The sequence below is a fragment of the Corvus cornix genome, chromosome 8 (genome assembly GCF_000738735.6).
Source record: "Corvus cornix cornix isolate S_Up_H32 chromosome 8, ASM73873v5, whole genome shotgun sequence".
NCBI classification, from domain to species: Eukaryota; Metazoa; Chordata; class Aves; order Passeriformes; family Corvidae; genus Corvus; species Corvus cornix.
This window is the reverse complement of record NC_046338.1, coordinates 5,806,213-5,827,767: the sequence shown is the minus strand read 5'-3', so window position 1 is coordinate 5,827,767 and position 21,555 is coordinate 5,806,213. Positions and strand designations below refer to the sequence as shown.

General features: G+C 43.4%; 2 protein-coding genes across 8 annotated transcripts in view; one reads left to right on the top strand and one right to left on the bottom strand.

Annotated features, from left to right (window-relative positions):
- ZFYVE9 (zinc finger FYVE-type containing 9) overlaps positions 1–8,898 on the top strand; it is a 56,151-nt gene extending 47,253 nt beyond the window's left edge. For all 5 annotated transcript variants that reach the window (XM_019291609.2, XM_039556467.1, XM_039556465.1 and 2 more), the window contains 7 exons: positions 57–161; positions 2,955–3,105; positions 4,219–4,299; positions 5,690–5,852; positions 6,677–6,782; positions 7,702–7,878; positions 8,400–8,898. In XM_019291609.2, coding sequence (XP_019147154.1) covers positions 57–161; positions 2,955–3,105; positions 4,219–4,299; positions 5,690–5,852; positions 6,677–6,782; positions 7,702–7,878; positions 8,400–8,561 — 945 coding nt within the window. In that variant the 3' untranslated portion in view covers positions 8,562–8,898. The remainder of the gene's footprint in view (positions 1–56; positions 162–2,954; positions 3,106–4,218; positions 4,300–5,689; positions 5,853–6,676; positions 6,783–7,701; positions 7,879–8,399) is intronic.
- A 1,885-nt stretch (positions 8,899–10,783) lies between these two features.
- CC2D1B (coiled-coil and C2 domain containing 1B) overlaps positions 10,784–21,555 on the bottom strand; it is a 28,359-nt gene continuing 17,587 nt past the window's right edge. For 2 of the 3 annotated variants that reach the window (XM_039556468.1, XM_010408837.2), the window contains 11 exons: positions 20,883–21,055; positions 20,675–20,800; positions 20,101–20,159; positions 19,741–19,857; positions 19,190–19,263; positions 18,496–18,554; positions 16,698–16,749; positions 15,973–16,072; positions 13,143–13,233; positions 12,682–12,812; positions 10,784–11,932 (listed from right to left, as the gene is read on the bottom strand). In XM_039556468.1, coding sequence (XP_039412402.1) covers positions 12,693–12,812; positions 13,143–13,233; positions 15,973–16,072; positions 16,698–16,749; positions 18,496–18,554; positions 19,190–19,263; positions 19,741–19,857; positions 20,101–20,159; positions 20,675–20,800; positions 20,883–21,055 — 971 coding nt within the window. In that variant the 3' untranslated portion in view covers positions 10,784–11,932; positions 12,682–12,692. Of the gene's footprint in view, positions 11,933–12,681; positions 12,813–13,142; positions 13,234–15,972; positions 16,073–16,697; positions 16,750–18,495; positions 18,555–19,189; positions 19,264–19,740; positions 19,858–20,100; positions 20,160–20,674; positions 20,801–20,882; positions 21,056–21,555 lie in introns of those variants that run through there. The other variant, XM_039556469.1, reaches the window with a different exon arrangement.

Genomic DNA, 21,555 nt, shown 5'->3' with positions numbered 1-21,555 from the left:
CTACAATGTTAATGATGATCATCGTCCCTAACTTAAAATCTTGTTTTAATTACCAGGACTTCAGAAACTACCAGTACACACTGCCTGTGGTCCAAGGTTTAGTGGTTGATATGGAAGTCAGAAAAACCAGCATCAAAATACCTAGCAACAGATATAATGAGGTAATGTTTATAATACATACATTTGTGTGCAGTTGCTTTCTGATTGGAGTACCTGGGATCTAAAGGAATTTTTATTTTATTCACTGCCACTAGGGAAAAATGCCTCAAAAGCAAATAGTAACTGCATGATGCACACAGCTTTTGGAAGTGAATGAGCCTGGCTGCACAGGAAGAATGCAGTTCCATTTAGTATTAATGAAACTCTTAAACTCTTTTTCTTTAGGTTTTTGAACTGTTTACATAAAGTGTCATATGTTTGATTTGAGCAAGTTGACAAACTTTACACTCAAGGTAAACTAGGAAGAAAAAATGCACTAGCTTTTCTCATCTATTGTGTGTTCCCACTCAAAGCATTTCATAGTATTTGTTGGATTGCTGATTATTTTATGTAAAAGTTTCCTCAACATTGAAATTTTATACTTAATTTCTGGTGTGAGAAAATCAGTCAGCATCTGTAGGAGTTAGTGCTGCTAACTAGAGAAAGCTGGGGGAGGAGGTATTTGAACAGTAATAAAAGGGAACAGTGGAGAAGGGGATTGATTTTGTGTTCTGTCTGAAGAGAAAGGCGGTACCTTGCTAGTTTGAAACCTGTCAGAGTTGGGGTGACAGCAAACCTCCTGAGCAGAATTGTTTTTGTAAAAGTTCTTGTAAGGTCAGAGCAGAACGCAGCTTTATCTCAAGAGGGAATTTCCCTGCAAGAAGCATTTGAGTAAAATAAGTGAGAAAAAAGAAATTCATTGAAAAAAGTGTTCTTTCATGAGGTTTGAAAAAGATGAAATTGATGAAGCCAGAAGATAAAGGGTCTGTTAAAAGGTGCTTTAATTTTTGATGCAGTTGTGCCAGAATGGAAGAGGTCAGTGAGGTTTGAATGAATTCAGTCTGGAATAGCACAGATGATGCAGTTCAGTGTCAGCTGTGCCTGGTGTTTGCAAGGTGTCAGCTGCACTTGTGCCAGACGTGAACTGAGCAGGACTGAGAGGGAATTCCTGTGTCAGGGACGTAGCAAAACCTCTGTATTGTGCTTGGGTTCTCTTCCCAGTGTGATGCAAGGATTCAACTTTTTAAATGGAGAAAGTGGTATTTATTTAATGTATTGCTTGTGATTCATTTGAAAAGTTGAATTAATAGAAATTTTTTGTGAGTTTACTTTGAATTAAGATTCACAGATTCACAGAATAGTCTGAGCTGGAAGGGACCCACAAGGATCAATGAGTCCAACTCTTAAGTGAATGGCCCATACAGGGAGCAAACCCATGACCTTGGTGTTATCAGCACCCTGCTCTAACCACCTGAGCCAGTCTCAAGATGAATTACACCACAAGACCTTTACTTTTTTTCTCCATGCACAGCACTGTTTAATTAGAAAAGACTGTTACTCAAACTATGGAGAAAAACTCAAACTCATTTTAAATCTCATGCATGTACTAAATGGGGAGAATTTGGCCTGTGATTAACAAATCACACATTAATATATAGTTTTCTATTACATATTTTTGTCTTCAAAATTATTTAAATTTTCTACAGCTTAGAGGTCTCTAGTTGCCTGTTTAGTCCTTCAGCAAAGGTGACTGATTTCTTAATAATGTGCCTTCTAACCAAGCAGTTGCCACATCCAGTTGTTTCTTGTTGTGCTGAAGTCAACTGCTGGGCTCCACAAAGGTGCCTGTTCTGGAGCTAAAATCCAGTTTCTGGAGCACGACATGATCAACTGGATAATGAAAGACACTGTTGTCTGATGCAAAATCTTAATTAAGTTTCCTCCCCAAACATTACACCTGTGCACACTTGTCAATAGTGAGCATCAGTTAATGTTCCTGACACTGTAATTAAGGTTTTACGTCGGCCTGAGAGAGACAAATGTGTTGTGTGTAGCCTGCATGCTTAGCAGCTCCAGGAAGCAGAGGTGGGAGTGTGAGTGCTGTTAGGAGATGTCAAATAATTCCGCATTTTTCTGGGTTTTCACTGCGGGGGGATTTGTGTCATTTAATTTGACTTCTTTTATTTTAAGCAAACATGTCATTTTCGTGTTTGGAACAAATTCCTGAGTTGGGTGACTCCCTCAGTTTTCTTTTGGATCAAAAATCACCGAGTCTGAGCCTCCACAAAGAGGAATAGTGAAGAGAAGAAAAGAAACTATATAATCAAGGCATGTAACTCAGTGTATGTTAGATGATAGTCAGCAGAACTGAAGGGCAGATGTGTCACAAACTTTTTTTCATCCTTTCTGGAGGCCTCCTTTGCAGAGAAAGAAAATTCTTTTGGATGTCTGTGATTCAGATCTTTTTAAAAAGTCTTAAATTGGGAACATTGATCCCAGTTTCAGCAGCTCATGCAGATGAAGCACAGAGGCATTAAAGTTTTGGTGTCTGGTTGTGGCAGAACAGGATGAAATGGCCCCAGTCTGAGCACTCATGTGGCTGTGGAGGGGCATTTATGAATTATGTCATAAAAAACTGTAGTTGCCTAAACAGGCCAAGTATTTCCTCCCAGGGTTTTTATAATGGTATTTTCCTGTGTATTTTTAAAACCAGGTAGAGATAACAGCTTTTGCAACTTCTGTAGCTCAGCTATCCCTTATACCATTTATTTTAATTGCACAAAAGATGGCACTAAAGCATCCAGGCAGTAAAAGACCTGAACCCTCTTCTCAAAAGCAGTTTATGGTTCTGAGTACTAAAACCTGACCCGCAATATGAGAACTTGAGAAGCTTCTGATTAAACTGCTCCAAGAACCACCTATTTATGGAAGTGCTTGATGAACTGGGCAGAAATGCTAAACCTTTGTGTTTGCAGATGATGAAAGCCATGAACAAATCCAACGAGCATGTGCTGGCAGGGGGAGCATGTTTCAACGAGAAGGCAGACTCGCATCTGGTGTGTGTGCAGAACGATGATGGCAACTACCAGACACAGGCCATCAGCATCCACAACCAGCCCAGGAAAGGTGAGGGGAGCCCTGGCTCCACTGCTTGGCCCCTGTGCTGCTGCCCCAGCTTTGTGGGGCTTTGTGAATAGGCCACAGCTGGGTTTGGCTGGGTTTCACCCAGTTATTTTTTAGAGAAAATCAGTCTGACCACTGGTGTCCTTGAGTGGGCGGCTTTGTGCTGGAACTGGCTTAGGCAACACCTCTCCATTAATAATGAGAGCTGGCTTTGGCATTATTGCATGTGCAGGTGAGGTTGTGGTTGCCCGTGCTTGACCTACACTGTGTGAAAGAAAGACTAGATTCAGTAGGATAGAAAGTTAAATAGGAATAACCAACCACAGCAGCATTTTAATAATGCATCTTCAAGAAACTTCTCATGTTCACCTTAATTAGACCATCTAATTTCCAGGGTATATTTTTGTTACAGTAGGCTGAAAGGCTGCAGCAGCTGTGTGCTGAGAATTTAAATGTTGTGGGTTTGGGGACATTGCTGGCAAAGACATTTATACAATCTCCAAATGAGAACAAGACAGAGGCTGATGTGGATGTTTTGCAAGTATCACTGGTCAGTCCAGCAAGTGGACTGGCATGGAATGTCACTCAGGACTGATGATCGTCTGATTTCTGTTAACTTCACCTATTGGATAAGAAGAGAGATTTCCAGCAGGAATTTCATGATGCTTAGTAGCCATTGAAGATAATTTCACTTTAGGTCAGGTGGCTTTGAGCTGTGGCCTTGCCGGTGGGTTGGTGTTACAGTGTGATCCATAAACAGCTCACTCACAATCTGCCAGCTGTGTGGAAGATTTAGAAGTTAATTGTGTACTTGGTTACCGAAAATTAGCAATTCTGAAACTCAGAGGTGTGTAGGGCATGGAGAGGTAGAGTGGTAAAATACAAGCATTCATTAACTTAAGACAAAAACTGTTGTCCAGTTTAGAAAATAACTGGGTGATTTGGCTTTGCATATCCAAGCTTATGATGTACAATACAGGCACCATAATTCCAAGCAGCATTTGTCCTGATTGAGGGTAATCACCTCTCTGGCTGATAGAGCTGTGGTACCTGATTCTTGGGTAAGGCATTACTTTTGACAAAAGCCTCACTAAATCTCTCCTGTTGTTGTTGCAGTGACTGGTGCCAGCTTCTTTGTGTTCAGTGGAGCTTTAAAATCCTCTTCAGGCTACCTTGCCAAATCCAGTATAGTAGAAGGTAAGAACTGAACTGCTTGCTGAAAATGCACTTCTCTCTTTGCCCAGCTCAGCTCTGCAGCTAGCAGGGCCCTCTCTGCTCACATGGCTTGGGCCTTGGAGTCATGCTGCTGCTTCAGCTCTATCCTACTTCTTAGCAAAAGCCACCCTGTTCCCTTTAATGAGGAGGAATTTGTGCAGATGCTGCAAAACAGGGTCACAAGAAAGTGAGGGTAAGATACGAAATACTTGGCTTGGGAGCCTGTGATCAATTTACTGGTTTGGGTTGAATGAGGAAATCGTGAGCCTAAGAAATATGGAATGTATCCACCAACCACCAGAGGAAGCCCTCCTAAACTTCCTCTGCTACCAGATAGCTCTGCAGTGTGCAAGGGTATGAATGTGCATTGTTTATGTGCTTGTATGTGGGTAGATGAGAACATGACAGGTTGAGAGCACTGAGCTGGTATCTCTCGGATTTGGTTTGTTGTTGTATCACAGAAATAGCTGCTGATGGTGTACTCTGGGCTGGAAGCTGTTAGTGCCTGCTAGCTGAATGGCACAACTGTGCAGTCAGGTGCCTGCAGCTGTGACAGTGCAGGCAGCAGTGTGTGTAGGAGGGCTCCTGCCCTCGGTGGTGAGGGATGCCAGGTGCCCATATGAGCAGTCACCTGGCAGAGCCCTGCAGGCGAACAGGAGCTCCTTGTGCTGCACCAGCTCCAGGCTCGCAGCTCTGAGCGTGCAGCCATGGGTGGGGTCCCCAGGCTGACAGGCAGCCCACTGCTACCAGAGCATGCAGGTCATTGTGCCATTTCCTGTGCCTGAACTGGTGGTTAGGGTAAGACAGAGGCACAGGAGGACTCAGTCTCTACATGGGGAAGTGTTTCGGTCCTGTTATTTTTGCCACAACTGAGCTTGACTCAAAGTGGTGCTGAGTTAAAGTCTGGACTGGATAACTTGGAGGCCTTTTCAACCTTAATTCTGTGAATCCAAATTCTGTACCTTTTGCCACTACTTCTGCACTGACTTCTCAAATACTGTCACTGCTGGAGTGCTGCTTCCAGAGCCAACAGAGGAGATGGCTGAATGGAGCAGGGTCATGCAGGGTTTCTGAGGGTGGCCTGGGGCAGGTGACAAGTTGTGAGACAAACTCATGGCGACTTTGCCACAGCTGACTTCACCTGGGAGCTGCCTTTCCTCTTACTGTTGCGTTTTCTCTCATCAGCATTCAGCAGGTCTGCCTTTTAGCAATATGAGTGTTCAGAAATGGTCTGACAGAGCACTGCTACCCATGATGCTTAAAATGAGCATTTAACTTCTGTTGCAAACAGAGGAAGGATGTTTATTGTTTTCTCTATAGGCTCTGTTTGGTGTGGCTTATCTTGGCTTACGAGGATTTCTTGGTTCCCTAGATGGAGTGATGGTCCAGATAACTGCTGAGAACATGGACTCTTTGAGACAGGCCTTGAGAGAGATGAAAGACTTCACCATCACCTGTGGCAAAGTAGATGCTGAAGACCCTCAGGAACACGTTCATATTCAGTGGGTAGAAGATGATAAAAACTTTAATAAGGGGTAAGTAAAGGAGCAGTCATTTCATGTTGGTGCCTGTTAAAATTTTTAATTGATCTTGTAAGGCGTGTGAGTCTTCAAGTCAATAGGAATTAAAATTCTGTGCCTCTATTTTGAGTGGTAAGATGCAATTAATTGTAATGAAAATGGAATTGAGATACCAGAGCTTTGGGGCATCAATTTAGAAAACTGGCAATGCTATGGATTGTTTTTGCATTGCCAATATCCAGTTATTGGAAACCACTAATCTGTCTCCAACTGTCAGTGCTGAACCCTGCACACTGTGGTCACTTTAAGCACCAACAGAGCAGTTTGCGTTAAGTAGAGCTAGAAACAAAATTGCTGAACGTCAACAGTACCTTTAGACACTTGATAGTTAAGCCAAAAGAAAGGTGGACTTGGCAGCTTAAGTATTTATGGCAGTAAAGTGCTGTTGTGATGGATTCCATATTTCAGGACTCAGCACGTAGAAAGAAGGATATTTCTGTAGTTTCAGGCTCTCCAGATCAATCTCAGGTTCTGCAATCAAGCCCTGGGCTGTGTAAGTTGTGTTTCAGGTATTGCTGGCCTACACTGAGTTTACAAATGAGCAAAAATCCAACCTGTATGAAACACCTTGTTACTCTATCAGAACCTTACAGGATCTCAGCTGTGCTGCAAAGCTTTGTTGAAAACCTTCAGCAAGGTCCTTCCTGCCCCTGCTTTGTGCATGTGACCCCTTTCAGGAACTGGTCTCTGATTCCAAGGTCATTCTCTTCTGCAGAGGGCTCTGTCCAGCTCAGTTCTTGTGCTGAGTCAGAGCTCACCCTTCTCTCTCCCTTTTGCAGCGTTGTGAGCCCTATTGATGGCAAATCCATGGAATCTATAACCAGCGTGAAGATATTCCATGGCTCCGAGTACAAGGCCAACGGGAAGGTCATCCGGTGGACAGAGGTGGGTTTGTGAGCCTGGCACTGGGGCTGGGACTGCAGCCAGGGCTGCACTCAGCACAGGAAAGCAGCAAATACTTCACCACGAGCCTGTGGTGCCTTCCTTACGGGCTGCTGGGCGGCATCCTGCAGGATAAAACATCCTGCACTGCTGCAATCGCAGCCCGCGCTGCAGCAGCCACTGCTGCTCGCACCAGGGTGTGCAGCATGGGGGGACCGCAGCAATGCTTGCTGTGTTACACACAGGAACAGTTGGTTTCATCTGCCTTTGGGTTAAAAGCTGCCTTTCCACATGGAGACAAATCTTAATATAAATTGTTTTCTAGAAATGTTATTTTGAGCCACTTTCTCTAAAATGTTGCATGTTAAAGTGCTGTGGCATAAATCACTCAGAAATTGCTTGCATGACTGATGTTGCCTGTGACTCTGCCAGCACACAAATGCTGATGTCAAAATATTTCTTTAAGTGTTTCACTTTGCCTGCTGAGGAGGAACCAAGTTCCTTACTCTGCAGCTTGGCACCCGTGTGCCGTTTTTTCCCAGGTCAGCTGGGCTCAATAGAGACAAGCTCAGTGACAACTGTAGCAGAGATCTTCACGCTTCTATTAAAAATGTAATTTTTCTGAACTTAACATCTGTTTAAAATCAGGTTTTTATTAAACACATATGCAATACATAGTGAATTTCCATAGCAAGGCTTTTGACCAGATCCAAGAGGTTTCAGAGGACTATTTAAATTTAAATCTTTCTTCTGATGTTTTATTTTTTCCTCCCTAAAGTGACTTGTCTTCAGGGGCTTTTGCTGCGCTTTCCTGAAGAGTTAGTTCTTAAGTCTTCATTTGTAAAAGTTTAAATGACATCTCAGTAACCTGAATTTTCTAGAAAAGCCAAGTGTTATGTCTCGTGTTGACTCTTCCCTTCAGGTGTTTTTTCTGGAAAATGATGAGCAACACAATGGTCTGAGTGACCCAGCTGATCACAGCAGACTGACTGAAAATGTGGCAAAGGCTTTCTGTCTGGCTCTGTGTCCTCATCTGAAACTGCTGAAAGAAGATGGAATGACTAAGCTGGGTCTGCGTGTTACACTGGACTCAGATCAAGTAAGTCTTCAAGAGTTTGGGTTTAACTGGAGGGGGTTGTTCTCTTACTCATTCCCCAAAATGGGAATACAGCACTTTAACCAGGAGAATGCTGAAGAAGTATGAGTATCAGATGCTAATCAGGTGGTGCTGGCTGTTGTTTGGTGTTTTGGGACATCTGTTAGAGCCAATGCCCAGCCTGAATTAGCACGGGCTTGACCCCCATATGGCACAAGCAGCACCTGCTCCATGCTCAGAGAAGACTCTAAATTGGCCTTTTTCCCAGCAATTAATGCTGTGTGAGGGTCCTGCTCATCCCAAGGAGCTGCTTTGACAAACCAGAAGAAAAAAGAGGCTCCTTTTGCCCAGGCAGCCACTGGGAACACAAGGACAAAGACAAGCGGAAAAGCTGCTTTAGTGCCTGCTTGATCCAGTTTAAGTGCCCGACTTCCCTGAGAGAGGCCACAGCTCCTTCCCCCTTCCTGTTCCCTGACTCACAGCCTCATGTCCTGTTCTTAAAACCCATTCTTTGTATTTTTTAGGTTGGTTATCAAGCTGGGAGCAATGGACAGCCACTGCCCTCTCAATACATGAATGACCTGGACAGTGCCTTAGTGCCAGTGATTCATGGAGGGGCCTGTCAGTTGAGTGAGGGGCCAGTCATAATGGAGCTCATCTTTTATATTCTGGAAAACATCTCATAAGAGGACTTCATTTTCTGTTCAGACCTGTTCCAGCAGCAGTTGTATCTGAATCATTTGCACTTTAAAACTGGAAAATTAAGCTTTTGTTAACACTACTGGGGAAGGGGGGGAGGGGGGGCGGGACAGTTGTTCCATAATTCTAAATCTTCTATGCATTGTCAACAACCAGAGGATCAGGGCAGCTTCTATACTACAACATGGCTATGCTATCCTTGCAGCTAATCCACTTCTGTTACTGTTTAGAAAAATGCTCATGTTTAAAGACTTACAGTCGTGTACTCTCGATGCTCAAAGGGTGCAAAGATCACTGGGGCGTAAATAAAAAGTGAAATTCCAACCTTGTACTGTCTGTAGATGGACATGGGAGAAACAACAATCAAGACCTCCATTCTGACCTCATCCTAATGCCATTTGTGGTTACTCTGTAGACATTAAAAAGTAACGTTTACATTATTTTGACCAGATAATTGGTTGAAATACATTTGGAGAAGCCCTTGAGAGATAGGGAAATATTCCCTAGCCATAACTCTGTTTGTCTGTGCGTCCAGAGGAGCAGAACAGACATCTCTGACAGTTACTGAACTGCAGTTGTGTGTGTAATAGGCTAGTTTACTTTTCTCCTCCATTTACCACAAAAGTCCATCACTTGGGCAGGTTTCTGTGATCTCCTACAACTCTGCTATTCTGTACTTTGTTTACAAATCTGTCTGAAGCAGAGGAAAGATCAGCCCTAAAGTGCAGTTACATCTTGTTCCTTGTCCCCAGTAGGTCCTGCTTTTTAGAGGCAAGTCCCACCCAGGGCAGCTCTGTCCCCTCCCTGCTGTTTGCTGTAGTGTAATGCCAGTGTCATGTAACCCAAGCCAGCTTGCACTTCATATTGCAGCCCCATGTCCAAGCTTACCTGTGATACCAGTATAGAGTGGCTGTTCCTGCATGTTCTGCTGAAAAAGGCTTTGTGGTCAGTTCTGAACACGTGCACTCAGCCCAGTGCTCTTGATCTCACCTGAGAGGGCTTTGGTAAGGAAAGCAGCTGCTTGTGTCTGCCAGGGCATTAAGAAGGTGGAATTGAGCATCAGCCAGAGGAAATGTGGTTCCATGTTCTTATTGTCTCCATGGAAAGCTGCTAACCAGTGGCAAGAGCTGTAAGCAGGAGAAGGGGTTTGGTTTGTTTAGCCATAGCAATGGAAAGCAGCTCTTTTGAGTCCCTCCCAGGATGAGGGGTGAATGTTTCTCCTCCTGTCTAGAATTAATTAACTTGGGAAGAGAGGTGCTAATTTACGGTGACCATTTGTGGTCTCAGACATTCCCTGCTGCTATCCATTCTGGAGGATGCAGCGGGGCCTGGCTGGGCTGTGCTCTGAGAGAGTAACACCAGTGGCCTTGCAAAGAGAAAGGGAAGTGCCAGGCCACTGTGAGACTGAGGCTCTGGTTTTTAACAAATCAACACCATTGGCTGGGCAGGGGAAAGGTAACTCCACAGAGTGATACATTTTATAGAAAGGCAGCCCAATGTCTGCACAGAGTGCACCTGGGAATAAATGGCTGCTGCTTTTCAAAAAACGAATGTTCCAATGTTCCAAGCACCACCCAGCCCTTGGAGAAGACAGGCCAGGGAACTGGGGCCAACTCCACAAACAAAAGCTGGCCAGCAGGAGGGAGCACACTACCACTTAAAAGGGTATTAGATCCAAGTGAAGCCTTACTCTGGCATTTGGGAGAAGGTGGGTGACTTAATGCAGCTCATTTAGTGGTTCCTGCTGGCCAAAGCAGGAGCTGTGACCCACCCTCTGCTCCTGCCGAGGTGCCTGTGCAGCCCAGCTGGACTGAGGCCACTTGATTCCCCTCTGCACACTGGTTCTGCACACTCTGGGACACAGCTCGGCACGACACGGTGTAGGCATCATTCCACAGCTGGAAGAGATTCCAGAAACTCGGTAATAATCTTCCTCCTAGAGCCTGCACTCCAGCTTTGCCACAGCAGCGGCTTTCCAGTTACTTTGGTTGCATTGTTACGCTTAATAATGCAGTAAAAGAGGTGAAAAATGTTTATCTTCTCTTCCTTTGCCCCAAAAGTCTTTTAGGTTTGGATTCTGTTTGTGCAAAACACTATCAACTGGTGACTGACATGTTTGCTTCAACCATAGCCTTTGAAATGACCTTAATTACCATGTTGTTAAGAAATGAGTACTTGTTTAGAAAAAAATTGTACTTTTAAAATTCAGTTAGTTAACACTGCAAAAAACTGCATATTATATTTTTATTTTCAACATGTAGTTTTGTATATTAAATTTATTGAAATTAAAAACTAAACACTGTATTGTCTTCATCTGCTCAGGAAGACAGAGGCAGTGCTGCCTGACCTGTCTGGACTCTGTTCTGTCTCCCAACCTGCCCATCCCTGGCACAGGCATATCCTCCCCTTGGAGATCCCTGGTTTCTGTTAGCTCACAGAGATTTAAAAACACAAACAGATTTAGTACCCTTTTCTGTATGCTGCTGATCAAAGAGCATTCCTGAAAATAAGTCATGATCCAGTTTTCTTAAAGGACAAAGAGTGACTATTTTCCCCATCACCTGGAAGAATTGTAAAAGCCTATTTTTGTAAAAATACAAGGAACATTTGGGAAGCAGCAGAGTCTAGTGTACTTTTTTCTTTCTTTTTTAAATTAAAACCCCAACACAATAAAGGATGAAGGCACAGCACCCTTCTGCGCTGGACAAGCAGTGCAGCAAGCACAGCACACAACTGGGAGCCAGAACAAAAACGGAGGTCTGTAAACACCAACCTGCTAAGGAGCCCTGTGGCCTTTCCTTCAGAAAGGGACAGCCCATGGAACCTCATGGGCCAAGGGTGTGCACAGAGGAGGGACTGGCACCCCTGAACTGCTGCCTGAGAGCTCTCCTCTGGTTTAGGAAACAAAAGAAGACCCCAACCCAAACAGGCCTGGATAGAACAGAAAAAGCAGTAGCAGACTGTTCACTGAACCACGCCAGCTGCTCAGACACTTGGGGAAAGGAATTCTGGTAAAGGTCTTACCTGTGACTTAACCAAAAAGCTCTGGCACTGCCTCAGGGAGGGGCTAAACCTTTCCCACAGCACTCTGCATAGTTAATGTAACATTCGTCCTGGTGCTACATTAGTAGTCCCACATTAAGGCAATTCTGTCTATTTTGGGTAGACCGGTCCCAAGCCCTGCAGCAGTGCATTCCCAGAGCCTCCCGTTTGCCTTGGAGTTATTAATAAGCACTATGGCTGTTATCAAAATAGACATTAGGTTCAGTAGTGCATTCGTTTAACATCTTTGGTGCTTGCAGCTTAGCAGCATCTTCCTGCCTTCGCTCAGCCCACGACTTCCAACATTCCCATGGATCTGGGGAAAACAACACAAACAAACCCATCAGAATTCCTTGCTGCAGTACAGAACAGATGTTCACAGTTCAAGGTGACATTATATGTAAAATGCTGACATGAAGGTTCTGGATGGGCAACTAGAAAAATCAACGGAGCAAAATTATTAAGCTCCAGTGATGGAAAATGTTTGGGCACAAGGCCAAGTTGTTATTTCAGGTATGGCCATCAAACGTGTCCCTCAGCCTGACTTGGAGCTCATGGGACCTCCTGACCTCCTTGGCTGGGAGGAAACCACCAAAACAGGCCCTTTGGTGCCTTTTGGAGACTCCTGTATTGAAATGAGACCTCAATCTCTACAATCTTAACACCATTTGGAAGCTAAGGTGTGGCAAACAGGTGATGTCACTCTGAAGCTGATAAGTATTTAACTGCCATTTATAAATGTTAGGTGAAACGATATGCTAAGGAAGACGGAGCACAGAGGCTTCAGGAGATGAAGCAAAGGAAGACAGATTATTTTCTAAATACTATTCTTAGTAAAGGTGATACCAGGAGCTGTCCCTGTATTTCAAGTGATTGTGAAACAGCTTCTTTTCTGTAACCTCATTTATGAAATGATGTCAACTCCCCACCACAAATATAAAGAGGAATGCTAGTGAAGCCAAAGCTGTGTAATTAGGTCAATGCCAACAAAGACATTATTCAAGCAGAGTTATCTGTAGCCCTGTCGAGCCCTGCCCAGACCACCTCTGGATGCAGCGTTCATACCTCAGACAGAACTAACGCTCAAGGACCAGCCAATTTTCTGTAACTATTTGAAGATCTTGACCACTGAGGGGCTCCCTGAGTCTCACTTTTACCTCCAGTTTCCCTCCAGTGGGCTTTCTGCCATCAAAAATCTGAAATAACCACAAAAAGAAGAGCAGTTAGGACAAATAAGGATTGTTAATGTTAAACTACAGAGATTCAGGCAACTGTGACTGCATTTGCCCATGGCCCAATGGTGACAGAGACCCCTGGAGGTGACTGCAGTGCTCAAAAGCACATAGGAGTATCAAAGCCAAGCACCTCCTCAGATTGGAGCTCAGCAGAGCAAGTCCCCCACAGCCCAGCCAGGTTATCAAACTCCCCTAATACAAAACTCGACTGTAGTCACACGTTTCTGTGATCCAAATACTCATTTCCCCTTCGGGAAATGTAGAAGAACACACCTCATCCTGAAAACATACCTCGATGATCTCTCTAACTTCACATTCTGATTCCAGCTTATCCAGTTTCAAGTGTGCTGTCCCCACATGTTTGTCACTTCTGAAAAAGGACCTGTGCCAAAGAAGTGAAGAGGTAAGGATTGTCAGAACATTAAAGAGAAAACAGGCCCAGAGGTCATCACTATTTGCTCCATCCCCACATCCAGAGAGAGCTGGTCAGGACACGCTCCTGGAACCCTGCACACCACAGTGCCAGAGGCAAACCCTTAAAAACCAGACTAAAAGAACAAGATATGAAAGTACTCATTTGTTAATTATTCTTTTGCAACCAAGGTAAAGATGAGGACAGCAGTGAAGAAAATCAATTAAATCACCACTTGGAGTGGCAGCAGCTTCTGTCCCTGCCCAGGGTGACAGAGAAGGAGGGCCCAGTGGCCAGGACACTGCCATCCTCTGCTTGGGGCTGATGAATGGAACATGCTGAAGGAATTCCCAAGAAGTTGCATCTCTCAGCAAAACAAACATTTCACAAGCACCTGCTGCTTTTGGCAAACTACTTTTAGGAGAAAGTCACATGAATCATTATGTTTCACTTTGATAAATCAAAACAATTTCAGTAAATAAGAACATTTCAGCTATTGTTTTGATTCACCTACATACTGGTAGTTTAAACAGTCAAAAACTGTAATTTCAGAATTTCCAGTCTGCTGGAATTAAACACAGAAGCATTTTTATCCTGTGAGGAAAACAAACAACTTCTTGCTGCAGGAAAACAAGCAACTTCTGCTGAACAGTTTAATCAGCAGTAAGTCAACCTTTACCTGAACAGAGACAGGTGTTACAACTCTTACCCAGACAACTCCTCCAAAAGGCAACAGCCAAGACTAAAACATCCTAATTACACAGAACTGTTCGGCTCAAAGTACAGGATTTCTTTGCCTGCATCCAAGCATCTCCCCGAAGCAGTCTCCAAAAGGTTTGATAAACAACTAAACTCTACAGAGTCTGGTGATAAGAAAGGTAACTTGGCCACACCTGCTGTGTTTTAGACAGGAAATTAAGATTTCAGAACCTTCTTTTTTTACCCACTCCATTTCACAAAAAACAAGCAACCAAACGGACAAATACAAAAGACCATCCCCCACAACCCCAAACCATCCATCCTTCTTCCTATTGTCATTAAGAGATCCTAAGATATTATCAAGCAAGACTTGACATACACAATGGAAACTCCAAAGACTGTTAATGGAGCCTCACGATCTCATCATTGGTGGCAACAGGAAATTGAGACTTCATCAGTGAGACCACAGCAGACTCACAGAATCATTCAGGAAAGTTCAGAATTTCTTAGCTCACACGTTAGAATACCTCCTTTGCTTCACAAGCACCTTAAAATGAAGGATTATGTAATTGTACTGCAGTGTGTGGGGTACTTTGCTCATAAACTTCAGAGAATCAGCAATTCTTGCTGAATTTTTTAAAGCATTTTTCCATTCTATAACTCAAGAAACAATAAAGACTGGTTCATCCCTGCTCAGTTCCAGGGGGTAGCTGTGAAGACTGAGAACTTGCTCTAGGCTATGGCTTCAGAAACAGCTCTGGGGAAATCCCTTTTCATCTTCAGAAGCTTTTAGGACAGGGTCAAGAAGAGACTTTTCCTTTGGAAAAATGCATTGCTGGATTTTTACTTGAAAGTGGTGTTAAACTGAAGTTTAATATACGTGACCTGAAACGAGTCTCCTTTGCTCACTGAGCAAAAATAATTCTTGGGAGATGGTCATAGAGCTATCAGAGACCCCAAAGCTACAACATCCCAAAAACCATTCTGAAAGTATTATTGACTTGTAGTCTTAGAAAAGACAGGGATCAGACAGTCTTTAGAAAAGAGCGTGGTCACTTCATCCTCTCCTTTCTCCTGAGATGGTTGGGAAAGGGTGCTAAAAAAACTCCATTTTAAGCAAATGTAAACACTTCACAGCTCTATGCAAAAGAGGGGGGGATTTTGAACACAGAGCAGTGGAGAAAAAGTGTAAGGAAATCAAATTTTGCTTCAACAGAGATGACCAAGGGATGATCTGGAGTAAAACAGTGGGACTTCAGCTCACAAACTGAAACATCTGCAACTTGAAAACCACCTCAGAAAACCTATGGATGATTTCTGCATGTCCCAGTAACAAAAACAAAGGAAAGGACAAAGAGCCACCATCCCATCACAGTCAGGGATCACAACCAACCCAGAGATGAGGGAATACAGGCCCCTCCTATTTTGAATACATCAGTTAGGAGCCAGGACTGAGGATGATCTCCCTGAACTATCACTTGTTAACATTCATCTTGTGATCCTGCTCTCTGAGATGAGGGGAGTCTGTCTCTCTCAAGGCAGCTGCCAGCAGTGCTCAGGAAATACTGCAAGACCCAATGAATGAATGTAAGTACAAAAACGTAACTCTAGTTCTGCCATCATCTCTCACCTGCTTTACTGCTGTTCATATTTTGCTGCCACTTTACTTCATTATTCTACAGAGTTACTCCATAGAATATTTAAATTTCTAGTCCTGATGACTGAAACCCAACTGGGTAAGAATCAAAACAATTTGAAGTAAATCATTGCTTCCTCAGTCTCACCAATTCCTTTTAACACACTAATCCTCAACTGATCTGAATCAGCTTCACTGAACTTGTGCCTTTCTTCACCCCCACAGGGGAAGCTACAGAGCTTGGGCACATTTTGAAAGCTCTCAGACATGAGAACCAGACAACTCTCTAGTGCTGGTTTAGAGATTGTGCTTCATAAACTTCAGCTCCAACACACTTTTTCAGCTGTTAGGAGAGAAGCAGACTGTGGACTCACCCTTTGTGAAACACTTCAAATTTAATTCCTTTGGACCGAATCGCGCGTCGGAAGCCTCGGTGGTTCCGGTTGATGTTCAGCTTGAACAGCTGGTTGTACTCTGCAAGTGAAAAAAAAAGGAAAGAAAGCTGTGAGTCAAATGCTGTGCAGTGCTCAATCCCATGCACCTACTCAGACCTCTTTTCTCTCAGTTTGGCCCATGTGTGAGACATGTCACAGCCACAGGAACTCCTCCTCAGGAGGGTCTTTCAGTCATTCCCAGGGTGTGTCCCTGTGCCACAGGTCATGTCACCCTTACCTTACAGGGATAGAAACCAAACTGCAGGAAAATCAAGTCATTGTGAAGTGACAGCAAGGTACTGGAGAGCTAAAACTAGAGAGTTTAGGTCTTGCAGCAAGTAATCAGCGTTTGTGGCTAAGAAAACAGGTACAAAATATTAAAGAAAAAGCAGAGTATGGCTGGAATGACTGGGAAGGGGTGTTTTGGATAATGGAGTTAATACTGGTTTAATTCATGACATAATAGCTACCACCAATATTGGCATGAGGGGGAAAAATTGCCAACGCAGCTGGACTTCACCCCACAATAAACTCTTTCATAAGAAAGAAGAAAGAACATGGTGGGAGGCCCTCTGGCCTGGTTCACAGTCTGACACCAGCCTGTACTCTCCAGGGAATCCCAAGGTGCAAGATTTTTCCTGATGTTCCAGAACAGAAGGACTCACCTGGACAATTGTTATTGTTAATTACAGGTGTTTTACTCTTTTGAGGTTGTTCCTATCAAAAAAAAGAGACAGACATTACATAAAACCATCAGATACTGTTTCAAAACACAGAGTAGTGATCATTTTTTATTGCCAGCTCTACATCATGGCTATGCAAGAAATGTGAGGCTTTAGGGGTTATCTAAATCATAAGAAGAGTCATGGTACATTCAAGACTAAAATACTTGGATTTCACTGTGGTAACAAGGGTAATACTGGATAAAGAATAAGCCAAAACATTACATTAAATAAGAGAGCCATAGATAAGCGACATGGTCACAGCCAACTCAATCCAATCATCATAAAGTTACTGACTGGGGCTGTTAAAATCCATGACAAACTGCACCTTCCACGACACAGCAGTTCTGTTCCTCTTGCATTAGCTGGAATAATAAGCTACACAAGGAATTCATCACAAATCATTCAGGGAATTGCCCTACTATTATTCTCCCTGACAATCAATCTGCCACCAAAATGAATTAACTTTTAACCTAAAGTGGAGTACAAACTAAATCTCTGAGGAATGAACAAGGACAATGTGACCTAATTATTGCAGTTACTTTGCAAAACTGATTTCAGCTATGAAGAAGAAAGGTGGTATATTTGACTGCTGGCTAAGCAGTAGAGATCTGTTTTTTCTTTAAACAAAGGAAAACAGATTAAAAGGAACTATGCTGATTCTTACTCATTCCCCAGAAAATTATTCATGCAGACCAGTTCTGGTTTCAGCCACCCTAACTGAGTTACTCCTTTGTTAAGGTCTCGTGTCACTCAAACACAAAACTGTTCTGACCATCATCAATTTCCCACAGGTAACTGAATTAATTTTAGTGGAATTACTGCAAAATTTATTGGGAGGTAGAAATCTAGGCTCTGCACTCTTCCAGGGCTAAGCATCAGCCCTGCAAGAGCAAGGTCTGGTTTTGCCCTATACAGAGAGCAGCAAAGCCCCAGGACTTCTATTGAGAGTAAGAGACCAGTCAGCCCTTCCTCAGAAGCCCTTCTAGCACTAAGGTTTGAATATTTTTCAGACCAGAGACTGCTTTTAAAGGTGAGGGTAACAGGACGACACTGGGGAATTCCAAGGAAAGAAGTAATATATATGTGTATACATATTTTTATATACATACACATACATACATGCACATACACACAAGTGTTAATTAAGCTGAGAAACTTGCATGGCCCAAGTCCTTTCTCCAGGTACATTTCTATTTGCTAATTAAATCACCAGGAGCATTTATTTGATGACAAAGATTAACCCTTTCAATCCATTTCTGTAATTACAAGAAAGGCTCAAAAGCAATGCCTTTAAAAGCTTGGTTTTTTGAAGGAAGAGGATTTAGGGACATCACATCTAAGGTGGCCCCTGGCAACAACTTTGTGCGCCCTTGTGTTTGGTGTGTTTTCACCTCTGAAAGAAATGAACTTTGACACATTTTGCCAACACTGGCAAGAACCTGACTGCATCTTCAGGGGAGAGGTGGGCATGGCTTAGCACTGAGACTGCTGCTGACACAGAACCTGCAGACACCACCCTGCCAAGGGTGAGGTGTGGAGAGCATTGAGAGAAAGGTGCAAAGCACAGATCTGCAGCCAGCACGTTCAGCAGTTCTGTTTCCCAGAAAAACAAATCTGCTTTAAAAGCAGATGCAGGCAGGATGTCTAGAAGTGTTCTCCCTTTCCTTGGAGCCCTCACAAGCTCATGCAGTGGCAGGGGGGGACAGACTGAGGGGCAGAAGAGCCACAACACACTCACCGCACTCGGGTACTGAAATTCAAACTTCACAAATGCATCCAAATCTCTTGGTGACACACCTGGGTGAGACAACAACCAGCCAATCCAAACAGCCAGTACAGACATTGTCATTGCATCTGTCATGTTGAGCAGGATTCTCGAGAGCACCTAACTGTTTTTCAGTAGGACTCATGACCTGTCTCTTGACAACTGAAAAACCCATCCATCAAACCAAAATCCACGGAAAGCTGGCATCCAAAGGAAAACACCTGCTTTTTTTTATGTTAGTCCTTAGACAATCTAGCACAGATGGTTTACAAGCTCCCAGGAACAAGGGGCTAAAAGCAGTAACACTGGCAGGATCAAAGCCTGTCTACTGAAGGGTCAAACCACACCAAAGTGGCACTCAGAACAAAATAGGAGGTAAAAATGAAACCTTAACTACGACCCAGTTATGAGCAAACTCAGGACAATTTAAAGTTCTTCTCTCTCCCCGGCTGGAACCCAGATTCTCTTTATTCACCTGTCTGCCTTTTTTTTAAATACTGCTTAAAGGTTTTGGGGGGGGGGGGGGGGGCTTGAGCCCCAAACCTGGTTATTTTGTTTTACTGAGTGCTGGCTCCTAAAGTGGCTTTCAAGATAGAGAAATCTCATTCCCCATTACTTTCCTTACCTACTCAGAGGAAAAAGCCCACATACCCTTTGGAGTACACACCTGGTGGGGCTGGTAGGTTTATCCCCCTAACAATAAGAAGATGCATTTCTGTGCTGTTGAGATCAGAAAATATCCTGTGAAAAGAGAAAGACAAAAAAGCACATTCATCCCACCATCAGCTTATCCACTGCCAGACCAGGATGCCGTGGGTATTTGTCAGAGCTTTTTCAATAGCGCACTCCTACAGAGACCATCTCCACAAAATACAACAGAGCAAGGAAAGAACACAAACAGAGCTAAAAATATCCCTGAGGCCAGGAACAAAGCCCAGGAGGCAACAGGATTGAGGGAGAAACACAGAGGAAGGAGGAATGGCTGAAGTAACAGAATGTAAGAGGAGAAGCTGGAGGCATTTTGAAAACAAAAGAATCAGCAAGAGAAGTTAGAAAACAACTTCTTTATATTTAAGTTCTTAAGAGTATCCTTTCAGGAATGCTGAGCCTAATGCTGGATGCCACCCAAGTTTGCTGAAGCCCACAATTCCCTAACAAGGGCAAAAGACCAGGAAAGTCATTCCAGCCTGCCTGAGAAATCCTTTTGTTTTTCCACACCTTATCATTTTAAAGGTTCTTTCCTCAAAGTGATGGCTTGGAGGATCCATTCCTTGTGCTCGTGCAAGTTGTAGGATCTCCATATCCTTTTTACAACCTTGTGCCAGTTTCTCAAACCTATAGAAAAAGGCAAAAAAACCCCAGTAAAAAAACCACACACGTGCTGGCACTCAAACAGAGCACAGAGTAACCCTCAGCCAGAGCTCAGAGCAACACAGAGAAGCAGGAAACACAGCTACCAACCCTTTCACACGAGAACAAACTTACCAACCCAAACCCCAAAATCTTTAGCAGGTCAGCCAGACTCAAGACTGAAATAACCACTTTGGGGAATTATTGAAAGCAGGCACTGGGTCTTACCGAGTTGTTTCTGCTACATTTCCCAGATGCATGAATTGCTTGGAATACTGCAAACACCTCTGTCAACACAAACAAAACCAAACGCAGATGCACTCAGTGATCCTCACACACAGATTCATGACTGGCACAGTTTTGAGATGGATGACAACCCAATTTAAGAAAAACCAAGCATTTTCCCAAGTCACTCAAGAACATTCACCCCCCCATTCCTCAAGGCCAAAGCACAGCGTTTGTTTGAGCTGCTCTTCCTATTACTTTTTAATCACCTGATTTGTAGATATGAGATTCACCTAAGACCTAGTCTTAATATTCAGGTACTATTTTCAAACCTGAGTGCTTATATTTAACAGTGATAATTTGACAGTCCCAAGCCTTCAAGCACCCCCTCTGGCTTCAAAGAGCCATAGAACCTGACTCTGAAAATTCTCCATTTTAGGACATGCAAAATGAGAAGTATTTTAAAAGAAAAACAAAAGACCCCACTGAAACAATGATGGGATTATAATACTAATAAACCCCAGAGAAATGTACAGGAGAAACTCCGAAACATTTCTAAAACATATAAAATGGTCACCTCATGTTGGTCCTTCAGCAATTTCACAAGCTGTGCATAAACTTCATCTGCTTTCTGAGACAGTCTGACATCTTCATGGTGTACAAAGATAAAATCACCCTCATCATCTGTAGGAGGTGATGGCAGCTGCAACACAGAACACCACATTTCAGAGCCCTTATAGGGAAAAGAATATGAAACTAAGCAGAATATTAACAATCCTACTAACCTTGGAAATATCAACAGTTTTGCCAGATTTTGCTTGCCCAATCTTTAGGTCAAGGCCCTTCGCTGTTCTGAGATATGTCTTCGCCTGTTCGAGGTGGTTCTCCCTCTTTGCTTTGATGGCTGCCTTCAGATATTGCTTCTTTCTGTTCTCCAGAAATTCCAGCTGTTCCCTAACTGAAAAACAGTTGTACAGAAATGCTCACTCATCTGACACTGCCAATGCCCCTGAAACAGGTTCACCATGTTTAGTTTACAGACAGAAAAAGATCAGTGAAAGTACAGATGTCAAATCGGGACATTTCCTTACTGCACTCAACTGTTTCCTGGGCACTTTCAATTTCAAGCATTAAAAACAGAAACAAGTTTCCTTGTAGAACAGAATCCTCCATCAAAAAAACCTCAGAGCACTACACAAGTGTTCCAAGAGTTATTACAGCCCCTAATTTGCAGGCCTGAGACAGACTCCAGCACAGCTGGTTAGTCCAAAGCAGAAGGTGAATCCAAACTTTCAGCTCTCCATGTTAACTTCTAAAAACCAGCAAATATTATGAGCATCCTCTGGAGAAATTTGTTTCCTCTCCCCTGATCTGTCAGAAAAGAACCCCAATGAACCAATGTGCAGGCCCACTCAGACATATCATCTCTGCTTCTTTGTAATCCCTTGCTCTCTTAGT